At 36.0% G+C, this 19,283-nt stretch overlaps 2 protein-coding genes and 3 long non-coding RNA genes across 9 annotated transcripts; 3 read left to right on the forward strand and 2 right to left on the reverse strand.

Annotated features, from left to right (window-relative positions):
* Positions 1 to 277: 277 nt before the first annotated feature.
* Positions 278 to 8,764, reverse strand: LOC135792774 (probable 4-coumarate--CoA ligase 1). Its single transcript, XM_065303494.1, has 8 exons — positions 8,623 to 8,764; positions 6,275 to 6,678; positions 5,945 to 6,155; positions 4,976 to 5,320; positions 4,549 to 4,878; positions 4,313 to 4,491; positions 3,904 to 4,059; positions 278 to 744 (listed from the first exon to the last, which is right to left on the reverse strand). The coding sequence occupies exons 2-8, from the start codon at positions 6,548 to 6,550 to the stop codon at positions 469 to 471; spliced, it is 1,773 nt and encodes a 590-aa protein (XP_065159566.1). The 5' UTR covers positions 6,551 to 6,678; positions 8,623 to 8,764; the 3' UTR covers positions 278 to 468.
* Positions 691 to 4,764, forward strand: LOC135792779 (uncharacterized). Its single transcript, XR_010548465.1, has 2 exons — positions 691 to 832; positions 3,872 to 4,764. It is a non-coding gene; the product is annotated as an uncharacterized lncRNA (long non-coding RNA).
* On the forward strand, positions 1,049 to 3,776 carry LOC135792775 (serine/threonine-protein phosphatase 4 regulatory subunit 2). The gene is made up of 2 exons (XM_065303495.1): positions 1,049 to 2,054; positions 2,117 to 3,776. Exons 1-2 carry the CDS (start codon positions 1,182 to 1,184, stop codon positions 2,990 to 2,992), a joined length of 1,749 nt encoding a protein of 582 aa, XP_065159567.1. The 5' UTR covers positions 1,049 to 1,181; the 3' UTR covers positions 2,993 to 3,776.
* A 45-nt stretch (positions 8,765 to 8,809) lies between the features above and the next one.
* LOC135792777 (uncharacterized) lies at positions 8,810 to 12,558 on the forward strand. Of its 4 annotated transcripts, XR_010548464.1 has the most exons (9): positions 9,204 to 10,650; positions 10,868 to 10,933; positions 11,423 to 11,473; positions 11,586 to 11,637; positions 11,750 to 11,801; positions 11,914 to 11,965; positions 12,079 to 12,129; positions 12,241 to 12,292; positions 12,405 to 12,558. It is a non-coding gene; the product is annotated as an uncharacterized lncRNA (long non-coding RNA). The 4 variants fall into 4 exon arrangements; XR_010548462.1 differs by lacking the exons at positions 9,204 to 10,650; positions 10,868 to 10,933 and adding an exon at positions 8,810 to 8,924; XR_010548463.1 differs by lacking the exon at positions 10,868 to 10,933 and having other exon boundaries at positions 12,056 to 12,129.
* Positions 12,559 to 13,851: 1,293 nt separating this feature from the next.
* Positions 13,852 to 18,759, reverse strand: LOC135791964 (uncharacterized). 2 transcript variants are annotated; one of them, XR_010548165.1, is made up of 5 exons: positions 18,432 to 18,759; positions 18,273 to 18,310; positions 14,391 to 14,489; positions 14,179 to 14,330; positions 13,852 to 14,110 (listed from the first exon to the last, which is right to left on the reverse strand). It is a non-coding gene; the product is annotated as an uncharacterized lncRNA (long non-coding RNA). The 2 variants fall into 2 exon arrangements; XR_010548166.1 differs by lacking the exons at positions 18,273 to 18,310; positions 18,432 to 18,759 and adding an exon at positions 17,605 to 17,925.
* Between the last annotated feature and the right edge of the window lie 524 nt (positions 18,760 to 19,283).

Genomic DNA, 19,283 nt, shown 5'->3' on the forward strand with positions numbered 1-19,283 from the left:
GATCATGCTAATATAAACTGTGTATAAATATCTACAAAGTTGCTCCACAGTGTTGACATGTGTAATTTCTTTAATATCCGCGAGATGGCGCTGGCGGTACCATGAACGAAACAAATTCCTAACATGCAGATCGTTCGAGTTTCAGCGCGTGGATCGAACCGATAAACAAATCTAGACTGATAAGCAGAGACGAAAAAAGTCGTCGTGATACTTTGAAGCCAGTAGAATTATTTTAAACGCATAAAATAAAAGTGTGAAATATTATTCAGGCGATAAATTACTAATTTAAAACTTATATTTTATTATAATTATCAACAAGAAAAATAACAATTTTATATAACAAATTATTCGATAAAATTATAAAAATATAAAGTGAGCTACCGTATTATAAATGTTCTCTGATCTTGCAACAGTATTTACACGGTGAAAAATAACATGGCCGACATATAAATAAATAAAGCTTTAGAATTAGGAGCGCAGCTTAAGTTCGTTCCTCAGTATCTTGCCGTTCGGGTTACGCGGAATAGTCTCGATGAATCGCACGCCGCCGGCGAGTTTCTTGTAGTGAGTAACCTTGGGGTTGACATACTGCGTGATATCTTCCTCGGCTAGCTTGGCGCCGGGCTTGACCACAATGAATGCACGCGGTAATTCTCCAGCGAGCGTGTCTGGAATGCCAACGACGGCGACGTCAGCCACGCCGGGAATTTCCAAGATGAGGTTTTCTAATTCAGTAGGCGATACCTGAAAAATTCAACAAGAAAATAGCGTCATAAACAAATTTTACTAGTAGTTACTAGTATTTAAACAGTTTGGTCTGGAATAATTCATAGTAAGTAGTTTAACGGTTTGAATTGATTGCAATGTTAAACTTTGGAATTGCGTTATTATTATTGTCGATAAGCTCGTGCCGGCGTTCAAATGTAGACTCGTGCCCGCGTTACGCAACTGCCTTGTGCGCATGCGCTCGTATAGGAATTTTGCTTCTACGCGCGCGCTCAAGGTAACAGTGCTTGTCACCATGTTTGACGCGCTCTAAGGTCATCTTTTTGTCGCTTGTGTTTTCTTGCTTGTCGCGCTTCGCCGCTCGATCAAATCAAAGTTCGGTTAGAAAGCTCGGTGTGATCCGGCGTATTCGAATCACGTGCGATATTCGCGAGTTAGTGTGACGTGCCGAGGTCATGGAGAATCCCGAAGAAATCCTGCACAGCCTCGAGGAGTTCTCGAAGCTTCGACCGAAAAGCATCCCGCGCGAACTGGAAGAGTACCTCTGTTTCGTTGCTAAGACTGGCGACCCGGTCTATCAGTGGTCAGTGATCAAGTGCCTCTTTCGTGAGAAGCTTATCAACGTGATCACCGAGTTTTACGAGTCGTGCCCGTCGGTGAGCATACCGTCCTGCCGTAATGTGGATATCTTCAACTATGACACCATGAAGACATTCATTCTTGAGAAGTTGGATACGTTTGTGGCGGCACCATTCACCGTGCAAAGAATTTGTGAACTGCTGACCACTCCGCGTAAGGAATACAATAGAATAGATAAGTATATGCGCGCACTTGAGAAAAACATTCTGGTGGTGAGCACAACAGAGCCTGGCAATCACAGAACACCTGAGAATGGTGATGGTTTCATCAATGGCATTGAATCAGATCATGTCCAGGATGGATCACATGATATCAACATTGAGGAAATGGATGATGCACCCATTTGGCCAGTGAAAAATGAAGATTCATATCAGAGCACATCAAAAGAAGATCCCTCAATGGTGGACAAGATGTACAATGTGAGGGATAATAATATTGAACCTGAAGCTGCCACCAGTCAAACCCTAGAGACTGTCATTTGCTCTCCATCAGAAGATCAAACTTTTGTACCAATTGCAATAAACTCAGCTGAAAGTGAAGTTAATCCTGCTGTTGATGAGGAGAAATCTGAAACTGAACTGCAAGTTGCCAATGAAGAGAACACTGAGGCTGTTCCAGCTGTTGTACAGAGAAGAAGGACAAGCATAGAACCACCAAGTGAACAGACTGATGAAACCCAACCATCCATGGTAAATTACAGTCTAATATAAACATTTTAAATGACTAATTTGTGTTTTTGTTTGTTTTATAGCCAATAGAAGAAACAAATCAACCACTAACTTGTCCAGAAAGTGAAATTCAACTGGACAAACCTGAGATCTCTCTTGACCTTCCAGAAAGTGAGCATTTACCACATGGTGGTGACTCAGTCAAAGACATTTTGCCTGAAGAACCCAAAGAAGAACCTCATATTCCAGAAATTCCTACCTTAGACATGGCAGCTGCTGGTGATGCTGGTTTGCACACAGTCATTGAATCACCTAGAGATCCGGAAAACATTGAATTATCTGAACAGGCCGAAATTGACGTTACCAGCTTTGCCAGTACCAAGCCAGATGAACTTCCATTACCCGTTGACATACCCGAGGAAGTTACCCAACCTATGCAGGAATCTGTGATGCCAATGCAAGAACAAGAAACTGATCCAGAGCAAGTTGAAATTCATCGCGAAAATCAAGACCACACACAAATTACTCTACCTCAGGCCGAAACGCCAATCGATATTCCACAAACCGACACACTATTAGAACCGCAAGAAGCGGTGATTGGAGATGAACCAACCGAATGTAGGGAACCCATCGACATGGACAATTTAGTCGATGACGTTCCCCACACATCGGAACAAAGTGCGCCATCTATTTCTCCGCCTATCGTCGAAACACAAGAAGATGCTCTCGTAGAACCAGCAGAAGAAAATTCATCAATTCATATTTCGAACGAACAGAAAGCGCTTGAAACAATGGTGCAGCCTGATATAATTCCTGAAGTTGTTGATGATGTATTGCCGGTCGTGGATTCAACTTTGTCTACAAACTTGGAAACAGCTATGGAGGTGGATACACCAGAATTGCCGTGTGTTGAAGACGCGCCGAATGATTCTACCGATTCAGCCGACTCGAATAATTGATTATTATCTTCGGTTTAGAACAGGAAAACAGTGAAAGACAAAAAGAAAATTTAAATTGATTGTAGCGTAAGTTAGGGCTGATTGCTGGTTCCATCGGCAGTCACAGCATCGCTCACACAACTTCCCGAAATGTCTGATTTTGTACAGACGGTGGGTCACACAAGCATCTCACACTCAACATCAACCTACTACCAATAGCTAGATCGAGAAATACGGACTAAACTAGAAATTATAATCAGTGTAATTGGATGTTCTTCAGTTGATTTGATTTCCGCCTGAGTTTGTCACGACGTATATGTTCTTAAGAGATGTCGTTAGGTTCTTAAAATTAGTTTAATATTTTTATATAAAACGAATGGCATCACTGCGAGATTCGAACGAATACTTGAAAGTGCCTGTTATTGATTTGATTTGAGCACTGAATTGGTTTGGTTTCACACATAAACAAATATCGGCCAATTCGGAACACAAACATGCAGTATTTATATTTCTTTATAGCGTGATTAACTTAAATAAAAATACACGTACGCTGGACTCTGCCTTCAATGGATGCAAAGTGTCGCCATGTCAAGTTTTCACAGTTTCTGTTCGAGCGTTAAGTGTTTTTATCTCTACACTACCCGATTGTTATTTTTATATTGGATACTTTACCATGAAAGCTGCGTTTCCGCATTTGCAAACCGCAAAATTGAACATGAGACATTTTTTACGAAGCATTGTATACAAACATTTCTAAGTGATCAGTACATCTGTATATCATAATAAAGAAACGAATATGAAATTACTTTGATCATATATGTCCTCAACTAAAGAAACTGAGATAGACTAGATTTAAATGTAAACTTTCTGGCTTTTATAGACTGTTTTTTTTTCTGTTAGTAGGTCAAATAATAAGTCAAAAGGTGACTCACCTGATTTCCTTTGACTTTGATAAGTTCCTTGCATCTGTCGACGATGTAGAAGTAGTTATCTTCGTCGTAGTAAGCAACGTCGCCCGTATGCAGCCATCCGTCCTCATCGAGCGTCTCGGCCGTCGCTTTCTCATTGTTGAGGTACCCACCCATCACCTATGCACATGTAAGTACATTCAGCATTAATCTTGGTTGTCACATTCATTAAACATGCAACTTTCGCGAGACTTCTTGCACGTGTTGATAAGATAAAAAAATTCATGAATGAAATATGAGCAAACTAAATTATATATAGGTATTTTATCTTGTTTTAAATAGTAAAAATGCAAATAATTATTACTACGTGAGAAGCGGGTTAAAAATAATGGTTTCTAAAAAATTGTTGTATGAATCTAAAATTACAATATACCTGTGGTCCCCTAATCAACAATTCGCCAGATTTATGTGTTCCTTGCGCTTCGCCAGTTGTTAAACTAATAATTTTCGCCTCTGTGTTGGGATATAAAACACCCACGGTGTTAATTTTTGATCTGGGAGTCATAAGCGGCATGAAAATTGACACCGGAGAACTTTCAGTCATTCCATAGCCTATAATATGGTATTATTAATAATTTATATACATAATTTCACTTCTCTTAAATTTACCTTGTCTAATATGGATATCTTCACGTCCAACCTTCTCGCGAAACTTAGCAATCAAGCCCTCGGTGGCTGGCGCCGCACCCGAGGTAACATTTTTAATAGAACTCAGATGATCTCTAGTTACAGCCGGATGCGAAGCCAAAAACAGCATTAACGAAGGCACAACAAATAGGTAAGTGGGTCGATGCTCCACTAGAGCTTTAATATAATCTTCTGGTGTGAATTTTGGTAAAGTAATTAAGTGCAGACCCTTCATAACAGCGACATTCATAATACCGTTGAAACCATAAATATGGAAGAATGGTAAAACAGTGAGTACTTTGTCTTGATTTTCTGTAAATTAAAATCGGGAAAATAAATATAAGTAAGTATATAAATAATAATAAGTATAAATTCAATTATTATTCGGTATAAAGTAAGTGAAAGTTACCTGGCTCAACCTTTTCCATTATCGGCGGAATGTCACCTTGCACCAAGTTCGAAACGAGATTATAGTGTGACAACATTACACCTTTTGGTAATCCGGTAGTTCCACTTGAGTACGGAAGCAGGCATGTTTCCATCGGATTAATTCCGGGCAGTTCAGCTTCATATCCGCCCATGAGTAGACTTTGTAAACCGTGAATATTTTTGCTAGGATCGTCTTCTCCGCCTACGCAAATTGTGGTACGGTATCCCGGTAGTTGGGGACCGACGGTATTTGCAACATCGAGGAGCATTTCAATTGTGATAATCATTTTTACACCAGCGTTTTCAAATTGACGTTTGATTTCATCTAGGAAAATAATATTTTTTGTTTAGAATATGTTATAAGTACGAAATATAGATAATAATAGAAATGTGAGGAGTAATATTTATTCATTTTCTGCCTCTCGAGGACATACTCGTAAAATGTTATCGGTTAAATGTAATTTTGCACAGGCTAAAGCAGGGCTGGCCAATCCCAGGCCCGCGGGCCACGAGGTGGCCCGCCAGGACATTTGAATTTGCCCGCCGCACAAACCAAAGTTGGAACTTTTGTATATGTATAATATTTTATGTATGAATGGCCATAGTCTGTGGCCCGGTGCTGCCGCATTCTAAAAAAATTGGCCCTCCAGGAAAATCCATTGGCCAGCCTTTTCAAATTGACGTTTGATTTCATCTAGGAAAATAGGAGTAATATTTATTCATTTTCTGCCTCTCGAGGACATACTCGTAAAATGTTATCGGTTAAATGTAATTTTGCACAGGCTAAAGTTTTCACGCAGGTGCTTACAACTTGCGGTATTACGTGATCGCAAAGACGCCCGCGGAAAAAAATGAAGGTGAATAACACGACAAAGTGTTAATATTAGTTTGATCGTGTCGTGAGTGAAATCACGCGAAACCTAAAATAAAATTATATAATAGTTATTACCTGGCGTATATAAAGGATTAACAAAAGTAACAACGAGGCCGGCCTCGAAGGCACCGTGACAAACAATCATATATTCCGGAATGTTGGGCAAAAGGAGGCCGACAACATCGCCGGATTTCATCCCACAATGACCGATAAGGGCTTGTGCGCATCGGTTTATCAACATCCGCATCATTCCGTAAGTGTAACTTCTCCCGCTGACTCCGCATGTCTAACATTAACATAAACCAAAACAAATTATAAGTACAAAAATTCAGTACTGGTGTACTGGCAATCAAATATTTATTAAAAAATAGAATAATGAATCATTTAAGCGGGTTGTTTACTTACCGCAGAAGGCAACTCGGTGAATTCTTCGGTTTTGCCCCAAACGTAATCGACCAAGTTGGTGTGGGGAATTTTTACGTTTGCGAACGGTGACGTCACGATATCACTCGCGTTGCGTACCTGAGTTATCACATTTCTTTTATTATCGTTCGCCAATAATGCATTCTGACGATTATTCCACACGTGAAGTTGTCGCGCGCCGTTTACGATTGTGTTTTTATAGTTGTAGTTATAAAGTGCCGACGCGCTTGTTGATCGAAGTGCGATCTTAGAAATCATTATAAAAGTTTTATTTTATTAATTTTATTAAATCGTTTACAAGAATAACACGCACAAGTATTATTTATTTGAATTTTATATTTACATTAAAGTTTAAAGCGCAAAAATTGACTAGTAAAATGATGAATCTGAAACCAAAGAATAATATTAGGTAATTATTGTCGTGTCAAAATGAAAAAGTGTGAGAAATAACATAAATAAATATTAGTTTAAGGGCAAACTCAATGTTTAAAGATCAAAATTCCAGGTAATATTGTTTTTGTTTGTCTATATCAGTTCATCGTCCGATATACCTACTTGGTGTATTTTAGACTTTTTTAATGACAGACAATATTTAACGACCTAGGTACTAGAACTTAGATCATTATATTCTCTTCCAAAGGTTTGACCTTATCACGAAAATTTGCAACGCATCATGATTAATATAAAAAAATGCATCATACTATCATCGATTTGTACTATTGACACTGATAACAACTGGGAAATAATTCTTACCGATTCAGGTTGATATTAAAATTTGAGACGAAATTTAAATATTGCCAATGTGTTGTTAATATTTGCCTACGAAAATTTTTATCGGTACGTTTACTTTGCTTTAGTAATTAGGTACTAGTTATTTACGTATTCAACTGTGATTGCAATTATTTGTTATGGTGGAATATTTAACTACTTGTTATATGTTACGTACTCAAATATTGTGACAATATGAATGAGATGGAGCATAGAAATATACTTCTATTTATTTGCGGCGTGTTGATTGTTGTTAAACAGAACTATGTTTGCGTAATAACAGTTCCAACGGCATAACTGTTATGCGTTACTATAGTCTGTTCATGTTAAAATTGCTCCTTGCCCGGTACAAACCCCAAAAATCGGAGGTTAATGAATAGCGTTATCGGCTTCTATCGAATGTAAACCTTTGTAATACCTTTGTAAACATGTATTTTACTCGTACTGTGGCAATTAAAATTAATGGTTGCTCTGTTATTGACACATAGATTACAGCGTAATAATTGTTAGCGAACTTTGGAAGTACGTAGATTTATTTTTTGCTATTTTAACCTACTTTTCTGGTCTAAAAACAAAACAAATAGATAATTATATAATTGCAAAGTGTTTTGCTTCCTTTTTTGACTTGAATAGTGAATAGTTTTTGCACATTGCATGTAGTTGGTGCCATTTATGAACACTAAACTGCACATGATCATTTAAATTAAGTGATACAAGTGTTATTTCAAACAAAACATGTTTCGAGTTGACTCTGGTGCAAAATGTGCAGCAATTTAATAAAACAAGTAGAAGACTATACAGTCGTAAAATATGCTTCCGCTACACTTTGATTTATTCAACCAAATATATCTTACGTGAATTTGTTTAATATTAGTTTTAATATGTGTGAGTTTAGTTTATTTGCGTATCATGTAATCATAACATGAATTTTTCACGCGTTTAATTTAGTTTGTAGCATAATTATTGAAGTTATTTTGTGTTATTTGAGTTTGAAAGTTGTGATCGCACGAGTATGGGTTAACCTCATGACTAGATCTCGAAAAAACGAGCAATAAAAATCATTAATCATCCCAATCTCAGCGAACTGCTAGCCACACGCCGCACTCGAACGGCGGCGCGCCTCTGATAAGCGAGCGATTTGCAATTTCAAAATATGGATTTGAACTGAACTTTGTAAGTCCAAGGGTTCGATTCGTTCAAAACTTGGATTCAGCGAAAACAAACAATCGTATTTATTTTGTAATAACATAGTAATAATAATAATATTATACTACTTAATAGATTTGAGGGGAATTCTAAAAACATAATAATTTGTTTCAAGGCAATAATATTCTTGAAAAGGAAATATTTAAAGTCAGATGTTCTAAACACTACGCCGTTGCTATAGTAACGGTAAACAAAAACTTTTTAAGCTCGTGCGCTCGACACTGCCGACGTGAACGTAATTTTTTTTAGAATACAAGTTTCTGAACTATTCTTATTTGCTTAAATTAAGATAATAATTTTGTTCGGTTCTTTATTTAAAAATTTTCCCCTACTATTATTTAAATATAAGTACTTACTTGAATATTTATGTGCTGGAAAATTCTGTGTAACTTTCAAAAACTTGCTAGAAATGTTAAATGTCTAAATGAGGTGAGTTGTGTTGCACCATAAACTTCCTCACTTGTTGGAACGCGCGATAACAATTCGCCAACTTCGCCAACCAACAAAAACTAGAACTAATTATGACTTGTCGTACGCGTAACGCAATCAACCAAACTTATCACACTGCGATGTATTACCACTCTGAACGCAAACGCCGTACTGAACGCGCACTAACTAAGCGATCTAGTAAATAAGTAATAAGTGAGCAACAAACAAAGTAAGTAATGAGTGAATATCGAGATATTCGAGATGCGCCGCGACTCCGCGAGGTTGCATTCGCGACCGAACCGAATGTAAGCGGTGTAAACAACGCAACGCGCCGCAAGCCCCACGCGATCGCGGGAAACGTGCTTGGAAGACGAGATGAAATAATATTGGAAGTTGGAAAGCGGCGCGGACGGCAGTAGCGCGCGTTATTAAAAGTGTTGAATCTGTTGAATTCGTTCGAACGTCGTTAGTGGTAAAAGTGCGCGATGAGCTCGTATTTGTACGCACGCTGAAAAGCGTCTGCTCAAAGTCTCAAAGTTCAACGCGTTTTCGCTTGGCCGTTCGTGGCTCGTGCGCCAGCGGCTTCGTTTTGATTTTATTTTGAAATTTATGGACGAAAATAAAACTTTGCATGTTGGTGGCACGTCGCATGTCATGTTCTGTACTCGATTTCAGTGGGTTATAGTTTGGTCTGTATCCATTAATTTCCTTTATTACTATTATAATTAAAATATCATCAGGTACAAAACTTTCTAATACAAATTGTGATGGCCAAGCGATATTTCTATTTATAGATATTGTTAGCATAAAATAAATTTAATTAGAAAATATTTAGCTCTTATTGATTATTATCAGATATAAGCAATGAAAAGGTTTGATAATATCTTTCAATGCTTTAAAATAAATGCAACAACTACCAAATACAAATAATTAAGAATTAAGTATCATATAGCATAAATACAAGTACGTAAAAGTGCCAACATTCCTGTTGCTCCCAAGTAATATATTTTATTACATGCACATTAATTATTACTTGCACTTGAACAGCTAAACTAAAGTTTAAGTACTCGATTAACGCGTTTCTAAAATGAAGTTAACCCATTCCGATAATGATATGATTAGTGATTGTACTTTACTCGAAACTGCCCATTCAAATAGTTTTTCAAATCAAATTAGCGCTGATGGTGACAATAAATATTATTATTAATTTATTTATTTTCGACGGTATGTCTGGAGTACAGATAGGTACCCTAGCGGTTGTTTATAAAATATCGTGTTTTAATTTTGAATTGATAAGTAGGTTAAATTATGACTAGTCGCTTGATAATTCAATATGAATTGAAGATTTATGTGTCAACTTAACCCAGTTTAACTGGGTAATACTCAGTTTCTAGATTTCAATAATTTCGCTCTTGAATAAACGTGTCCAATTCATTGATTTTATTCTTTTTTCTTACGCACTTTTCTTTGAATTGGCTATCTTGCATGCGACCTTGTTTGTTGCAAATAGTGCGCGCAGTAGGTATTACCGTATGCCGCCGTTGATTCCGCAGTTTTGTGCCGGTGTCTAGTTGGGTTGGACGTGTTTCTCACGGCTTTTATCGTTGTATTTTGAGTTTGTAATTCGGTAAATTGCGTTCATTTTGATTGTCCATCGACTGCATTTAGTTATTACTGACGGGTGTTTAGTGTTTTATTTTTAGATAATCGGATGTCAAATATACCTACAAAATCGTTAATTTTCTTTCCGTTTGTGGTGCGTATTGCAAGATGGCCGCATGCTATCAACTTGTTTACAGTGCACGCTCGCGAGATACAGGTAGCATGAACCTGCAACTTCTTGCAACATGCGTTGTGATATTATTTCTTTTAATCGCGGCCTATCTGTGTCGTTGTGTTTGGTATTTTGCTCCGGGGACATGGACAACATTCCTCATTGAAGCCGTGAAAGAATGGTAAAGTGCTGACTTTCTTTATTTCCCTTTTCTGCAATTATTGTTCCTGTTTAATTCACTTATGCGTGCATGCATTGTTCTAGAAGTACGCTTCATACGCATGCAATTAAGTCTTTGCTTACGCCGGGTTAGAACAATATCTTACCTTGTCATTGTTGTGAACTTGTTTATCTAACCGTGTCTAGTATTATTGTATTTAAATGTGATTTAATTTTAGTTCTTGGTGAATTCTGCACCAAATATTTACCCGAGGGTCATCTTCTGGCGCTTTTCGTTTTTCAAGGTTGTTTACAATATTAAATCATGAATGGTATTATATCAGCGTTATTTTTACAACAATTAAATACAACCCGACGGAGAATTTAATTTCGCATCTCTAGACGCTGCGCTGAAGTTACTGAGCCGCCAAGGTCGCGTGCAAACCCGGAAGAATACAAACATTTCATGAAAAAGGGTTGAAAAAGCACCCTTTTATGCAAATTTTCGCGGATTGTAAGTCGAATTACTGCAACAAACAAACACAACCCGCCGGAGAATTTAATTCCGCATCTCTAGGCGCCGCACTGAAGTTACTGAGCCGTCAAGATTGCGTACAAACCCGAAAACATACAAACATTTTACGAAAAATGTTGAAATACCGATAAATCACTTTTTTATACAAATTTTCGCTGGTTTCTTTATCATTTTCCTAAATAACTTTTGTGATTATCTCACAAATTGACCCCCAAAATTGCATTTTTAGGTTTGAAGGACTAATTTTTGTTTGTTTTAGGGATTTTGAACCCAGTCTGACATCGTAGAAGGATCATTCTTGTATCAGATGGTAAGTATTAAATTTCTTTTTCATTTTCTTAATTAACTTTTGTGATTATCTCACAAATTGACCTCCAAAATTCCATTTTTATGTTCGAAGGACAAATTTTTGTTTGTTTTAGGGATTTTGCACCCGAGTCTGACACCGTAGAAGGACCATTTTTGTATCAGATGGTAAGTATTAAATTTCTTCTTCATTTTCTTAGTTAGCTTTTGCGATTATCTCACAAATTGACCCCCAAAATTGCATTTTTATGTTCCAAGGACTAATTTTTGCCTGTTTTAGGGATTTTGCTCCCGAGTCTGACATCGTAGAAGGTTCATTTTTGCATCAGAATGTAAGTATTAAATTTCTTTATAATTTTCCTAGTTAACTTTTGTGATTATCCCACAAGTTGACCCCCAAAATTGCATTTTTATGTTCGAAGGACTAATTTTTGATCGTTTTAGGGATTTTTCACCTGAGTCCGACATCGTGGTAGGACCATTCTTGCATGAGATTGTAAGTATTAAATTTCTTTATCATTTACTTAAATAACGTCTGTGATTATGTCACAAATTGACTCTCAAAATTGCATGTATATGTTTGAAGGACTAATTTTTGCTGGTTTTAAGGATTTTGCACCTGAGTCTGACATCGCGGAAGGACCATTCTTGCATGAGAATGTAGGTATTAAATTTCGTTATCATTTGCCTTAATAACTTTTTGATTATGTCACAAATTGACCCTCAAAATTGCATTTTTATGTTTGAGGGACTAATTTTTGCTGGTTTTAGGGATTTTGCACCTGAGTATGACATCGTGGAAGGACCATTCTTGCAGGAGATTGTAAGTATTAAATTTCTTTATCATTTGCTTAAATAACTTTGGTGACTATGTCGTAAATTGACCCCCAAAATTGCATTTTTATGTTCGATGGACTAATTTTTGCTGGTTTTAGGTATTTTGCACCTGAGTGACATCGAAGATGGACCATTCTTGCATCAGAATGTATCTTAAATAACTTTAGTGATTATTACACAAATTGACTTCCAAAATGTATGCTTGTGTGTTTTCTTTAGTAAAGAATATTTTTTAAGTTTTTTTGATTAAAACTAGTTCTCTTATTTCAACCTGATCACATATTAAATGATCCCTTAAATCATTTATTTTGAAAAGTGCATGCTAGCGCCATCTGTTTATTGGAAACTACAACTACTAAAAGTTTTAAAGCTTACTGTACAGATTGTACTATTAGCTTTCAAATATAAACTTCGGCCCGTCGCCACTAGAAGTCAGCACATTCTTAAAGATTTTTAAACATTAATTTTACCCGCCATTACTAGTTACCGCCAAAACTTTATCAGCCTCCTAACACTTTCTGCGTTCCTAATATTCAATCTTTATTTTGTCGACTCTGCGAGGCAAAATCACGCAAAATTTGGTCTCGAAACAGTCACAACTCAGGTTTTGGTATTCGGATCGCAGAAAGTATGAGGAGGTAGATAAAGTTTTGGCGGTAATTAGTAATGGCGGGTAAAATTAAGGTTTAAAAATCTTTTTTCAGCAAATGCAGCTTCTGTATAAGTGGAATTTTTAAATTCTGTTTTCGGATTCTTTAAGCTAAAATTCTATATCAACTATTTATGTAATTATTTTCATAACATTGACGTTTAGGCCCTATTTGCAATTTTAATTAAAAAATGTTTTTTTATATGCCAATAGGGCCTTAATCTATAAGTGTGTTACTGGTTTCCGATTCAGAATTTAATCTACTTTCAGAATCCGAAAACAGAGTTTAAAAATTCCAATTATTACAGAACCTGCATTTGCTGAAAAAAGATTTCGTCATAAAAAAGGCAAAACATTTTTCTTTTTTATGTCGAATGTTGTTTTCATTAAAATTGTAAATAGGGCCTAAACGGTTAGCATAAACAAAAAAAGTAACTTAAATAATCGATGTAGAATTAAATTATCAATCATAATCCGAAAACAGAATTTTAAAATTCCAACTTTTAATTTTCGACATAAAAAAGAGGAATCTTTTTTATAACAAAATTTTTTCTTTAAAAATTTTTTGTGCCCATTTTTTGGTTTTGAGATAAATATGCCATCTTGTCTAGAATTTTTCAAGGATTAAGAAGATGTAGTTATTTTTATTCTAGCCCTTTTTGTTGTCGAGATAATTATCATTTAATCTTCATAAATTAGACTATTTCGACTGGATACACGTGATAGAGTGATACCTTTTTTAAATTAATATTGATACAATATAAAATTGATTTTGAACTACTTGGCATATTTAGCAGTGGCATTTCCAATAAAGTTTAAGGGATTTATGGATTAAATAAAGGAGTAACGATGTTGCGAGCTAAGTTCTCCGTTTGGAACAAATAAAACGATAACAATTTATAGTCAAAAATATAAAACTACAATTTTATTCAAACATGTAGAATATACACAATCCCAAACTCAATTTCTCAATATTTTCAACAATACAAGCAAGAAAACAGGATAATAATATGCAATTATATAATGCCTTTTTAACAACTTTTAAGAAAATAAACAAAAATTATAACAATAACAGCTTCAAGATGGTGTAAATTCATTCAATCGTGTTTGGAATCATCATCAACACCGGCAATCCAATCTTCACTTTCTTGGACCCTATAAACCAGAATGAATAACAGAATAGTAAAATATAAAATATTATAAATTGCCAAAATATAACATACGTTCTTGGAACTTTAGTCCAGTTGACACATCCATCTTCAGTAATCAAAACATCATCCTCAATACGCACTCCACCAGTACCATGGAACGTCTCCAGTTGGTCCTTATTGATAAACTTGACCATCTCAGGATTAGCCAATGCTTTATCCAACAACTGGAAAATATTTATGTAAATGAAGTATACATATACATAAATTAAATAAATTATTCTTACAGGATCCATAAAGACTCTCATTTAGGGCACCGTACGAAGGTAGCGGTAGAAGATACACCCATTTAGGGCACCGTAGGAGAGTAGCGGTAGTAGTGTCTCCTAGAAAAGAGTGTTGCATCAAGTTTCACAAAAAATTAATACAACCCGACGGAGAAGTTAATTCCGCATCTTTAGACAATTTTAAGTCTTAAGAAAAAATTGCCAAGGGGGGGTGCTTGATACTTTTTTTCGACGATTTTTGAATATTTATATCTCTTAAACTAAAAGAGATAGCAACCAAGAAATTGCTGATTATGATAGATTGGAAAATTCTCTATCAGATAAAAATATAAAATAATTATATTTCCTACAGTAAAAGGTCGAAAAATGCGACTAAAAGTGCTAAAAAGTGACATTTTGCAATTTTTGCCCATTTTATTCAATCGCGAATATCTCGTAAACTAAAAGAGATAAATAGGTACAACTCCCAGAGACTATTCTACGGACTATTATTTATAAGATGGGCTAGTTAAAACGGAAATCTGAGAGATGAAATTTTAATTCATATGAAAAAATGGACAAATGGGGGTCAGCTGTACAATCATCTATGTATGGTGCCCTGAACACGAGTCACATCTACCGCGGCCCCCATGCGGTGCCCTGAACACGAGTCACTTCTAAATTATTCTCAACTTATTATGACACCGCGTTCGCATGCTATAATATTAAGAAAGTACAATTCCTAGTGCAACGAGTACTACGGCGCACGCACACAAATTACAATATAACTCGCGTTCCCATGTAATAGCGTGTAATAGGTGACATAAAAGAATATTGATATTCTTACCACAATTTCGCCTCATTGGTTCGCAAGACATCTTGTCTCTATTCCTGGAACATAGAAGAGAATTTAAATTAGAACATTTAATACAAATGCTAAGAATGTTATCAAATCGCACATTCCGACAAAATGTTTGTTGTCGAAATATGTGTCGTTCAGTTACGTATTTGCTTTTGCGCTAAAGTTACTGAGCAGCCATGGTCGCGTATAAACCCAAAAATACTAACATTTCACGAGGAAGACTGAAAAAATCACCCTTTTATGCAAATTTTTGCGGGTTGCCAGTTGAATACCCACAAAAAATTAATACAACCCGACGGAGAAGTTAATTCCGCATCTTTAGACGCCGCGTTAAAACTACTGCATCGCCAAAGGTGCGTCCAAACCCAAAAAATTACAAACATTTAACGAATAAGGGTGAAAACATCACCTATTTATGCAAATTTTTGCGGATTGCAGGTTGAATTCCTGGAACAAACAAATATAACCCGTCGGAGAATTTAATTCTACACCCCGCTCAAGTGTCACGCTCCGTTCGCATGCAATGACTAAAATGATCTACATATTACGAGAACGTGTTGATCAGTAGTACCTACAAAACAAACATTTAATTTCACATACCACATATCTGTATTTCACGCGGTGCAACACTCAGGACTAATGTTGAAGATGATAAAAATCTGCGAAATAAATGACATTGCTAAGGGGGAATGTAGGAAGGGGTGTCAATATTTATTTTATTTTAAATTGGGAGTCGACCGACGAAGCGAATCAAATTCGCATTCAAATTTTGCTCATAACTCGGCCTTTGGAACTAAAAGGCTATTGTTGAAACAGAGAACAGAACAATAGTTAGAACATTGCGTACAAGTCGAGATAAAATAATACAGAGACTAAACATGAAATAAAACGTCTCCACGAAGTGTAAAGTATGATATAAATGCGACTCAAAAACTTGTTTATGCAGAAACAAATACTGATACTAAAAGAGATAGAGAGAAACAGATTGTAGATTGGCAATCTGCATCAAATTCTCTATAAGATAAGCTAGTTAATTGCAATTTCCATCGCAAAAGACTAAAAATGCGCGAAATATTGTAGAAATATTAAGTATAGGGGTGTATTATAATATTTTTTATGTACAACTTCTAAGGCTCACTAAACACAAAGATTTTTGTAAAGCTTACTTCACACTTTGCATGTATGTTATTTCTATTTCAGTGCAACAGTTATACATTTATAACACTACACACTTTAAAATTGAAATAAATAATTATATAAAAGGTTCAATTTAGTAAAAACAAAAGTAAAATTTTATATATTTATGTTTTATGCATTATATGTTAAGTGTAAAGTGTCAGTAAGCGTAAGTAATACTTTTAGTTGAAGAGATATTAACTATCGAAAATCGTCGATAAAAATTAGGAAGCACTCCCCCCCCCCCCCTTAGCAATTTTTTCTTAAGAAATAAAATTTCATCTCTCAGATTTCCGTTTTAACTATCCTATCTTATAGAGAATAGTCCGTAGATTAAGACGCAGCGATCAGATCCTATTTATCTCTTTTAGTTAACGAGATATTCGCGATGTCACTTTTTAGTACTTTTAGTGGCGTTTTTGGACCTTTTACTGTTGGAAATATAATGATTTTAAGTCTTTATCTGACAGAGAATTTTCCAATCTTTCATAATCAGCGTTGGTTACTATCTCTTTTAGTTTAAGAGATATTAATTATCGAAAATCGTCGATAAAAATTATCAAGCACCCCCCCTTTGGCAATTTTTTCTTAAGAATTAAAATTTCATCTCTCAGATTTCCAATTTATCTAGCTTATTTGATAGAGAATTGTCCGTAGATTAAGACGCTGCAATTCGTTCCTTTCTATCTGTTTTAGTTTACAAGATTTTCTCAATTCAATGGGCGAATGAGAGTCAGTTATACATTCATCCACGTACGGTGCCCTGAACACGAGTCATTTCTACCGCTACCCTCATACGGTGCCCTGAACACGAGTCACGTCTACCGCTACCCTCATACGGTGCCCTGAACAAGAGTCACTTCTACCGCTACCCTCATACGGTGCCCTGAACACGAGTCACTTCTACGGCTGCCCTTGTGCGGTGCCCTGAGAACGAGTCACTTCTACCGCTGCCCTCTTTTGAACTGAAATCGCAAGCAACCAACGTAACAAAGAATATGAAAGTTTGGAAAATTCTCTACCAGGTAATAAATAAAAATAAATTTATTCCGTGGGGTATATGCGATCGAAACAACAAAAATATGCTACATACGATATGAGCAGATTGCAACGCGATACAAAAAACTTTGTTTATACACAAACGTTGATAAATATCCCATCCATCTATGAATTACACAGTAAATAAAAGTGACTTACACCACCAGGTTGGGCCATCCTCATGATTAATATCAAATCAACGCGATACACTTAACCGGCATTTATGGACTATATACGTGCAAACAGTAAATAACATTACTATAGTTAATTGATGATCAAATATAATGCGAATTTGGAAAGTAGATGTCCAGACAAACAATACGAGTCGCGTAAAATACGTCTGGATCAACCAGAGACCGGCACGAAACTGGCTGCAAACCGTGCAAGCAACAACGCGACAGTTTATGACAAGAAAGCAATAGATGCGTAAGCCGGCGGCGCGTCGATGGCACGCGACCTTGTACGCGAATTGCAATAGACACGTTCTTATTGCAATAAGAACTAAACTAAAATGTGCTGCATGCGACAGCGCGACGAGAATCTTACGCGTAGCATCTCGCATAGCGAATACGATAAGAAAGTTGTTTACGAGTATAACTACTCAAACGCGATAGATTTGTCTTCAAAACGAATACAATTCTATTTTATGATTTTTAGTTCATGCAAGTGAACTAAAATTTAAATTATAAAATTATGATTTATGATTTGAGTTTTATTGAACAAATTTTCTGCGAAATACTTAAAAGAAATTTCCGCAAAAATAAGTTTAAGATATCAATTTTTCAATTTTCCTACCAGATACTAAGAATGATAAAAAATGTACTTACCAGTGTATCGAACACCGGGAATTAAATGCGAGTAAATACTGAAATAAAGAAGAAACAACATTAGTTACACAATTTCGGACAATGAGTTCTGGCATAACCCAAAATTTAAAGTTAAAATATCGTCTTATTTACACCAATTATTTAAATGAGTATTCTTACCAGGTAGCACATTGATCCGACAAATTCTGCTTAAGACAAAAAATGTTCGCACAAGACCAAAATTAACTACAATATTATTTACAATCACACAACAACACCGACCAGCCGGCGTCCGACGGCAACCGATCACGAATACACGCGAAAATTACTACATTTTCACACGCGAAAAATATTTAAGGCGTGACTAAACACAACAATTAGCCCTAAATTCAATCAAATGTAACGCGATATACCGAATTTACAATGAGAAAGACGAACACTCGCGGGAGTATTGTTACTTGCCGCACGAAGTAAGAGATGCGTGCCGGCATCACAACTGTGTAGGTCGACTTTTACTCGCAGGAATATTTTTAGTTAAAATATGCATCGTTGCGTCATCTGAAGATACTTTCTTGTACCAATGTCAGTAAAGTTATATTTACTTCCATTTCCGTGTTACATTGATAGACAAAAACGGATTTCAAACTCCTGATCTACGGAAAAGTCTTTACAAAATAATCTAGTTAAATTGAAAATCTAAGAGATAAATAAATAATTTTAAAAAAATGAGCGAATGAGAGTCAGTTATACATTCATCAACGTACGGTGCCCTGAACACGAGTCACTTCTGGCGCCGCCCTTGTACGGTGCCCTGAATGCGAGTCACTTCTACCGCTGCCCTCTTTTAAACTAAAAGCGCAAGCGACCAACGCAACAAAGAATATGAAAGTTTGGAAAATTCTCAACCAGGTAATTATTAAAAATAATTTTATTCCGTGGGGCATATGCGATCAAAACTAAACAAAAATATGCTACATGCAATAAGAGCAGATTGCAACGCGATACAAAAAATCTTGTTTATATACAAACGTT

The sequence above is a fragment of the Atheta coriaria genome, unplaced genomic scaffold, assembly GCF_025399875.1.
Source record: "Atheta coriaria isolate IRGN ID8LTWV9N9 unplaced genomic scaffold, Caltech_Dcor_3.1 hic_scaffold_5_pilon, whole genome shotgun sequence".
Taxonomy (NCBI): Eukaryota; Metazoa; Arthropoda; class Insecta; order Coleoptera; family Staphylinidae; genus Dalotia; species Dalotia coriaria.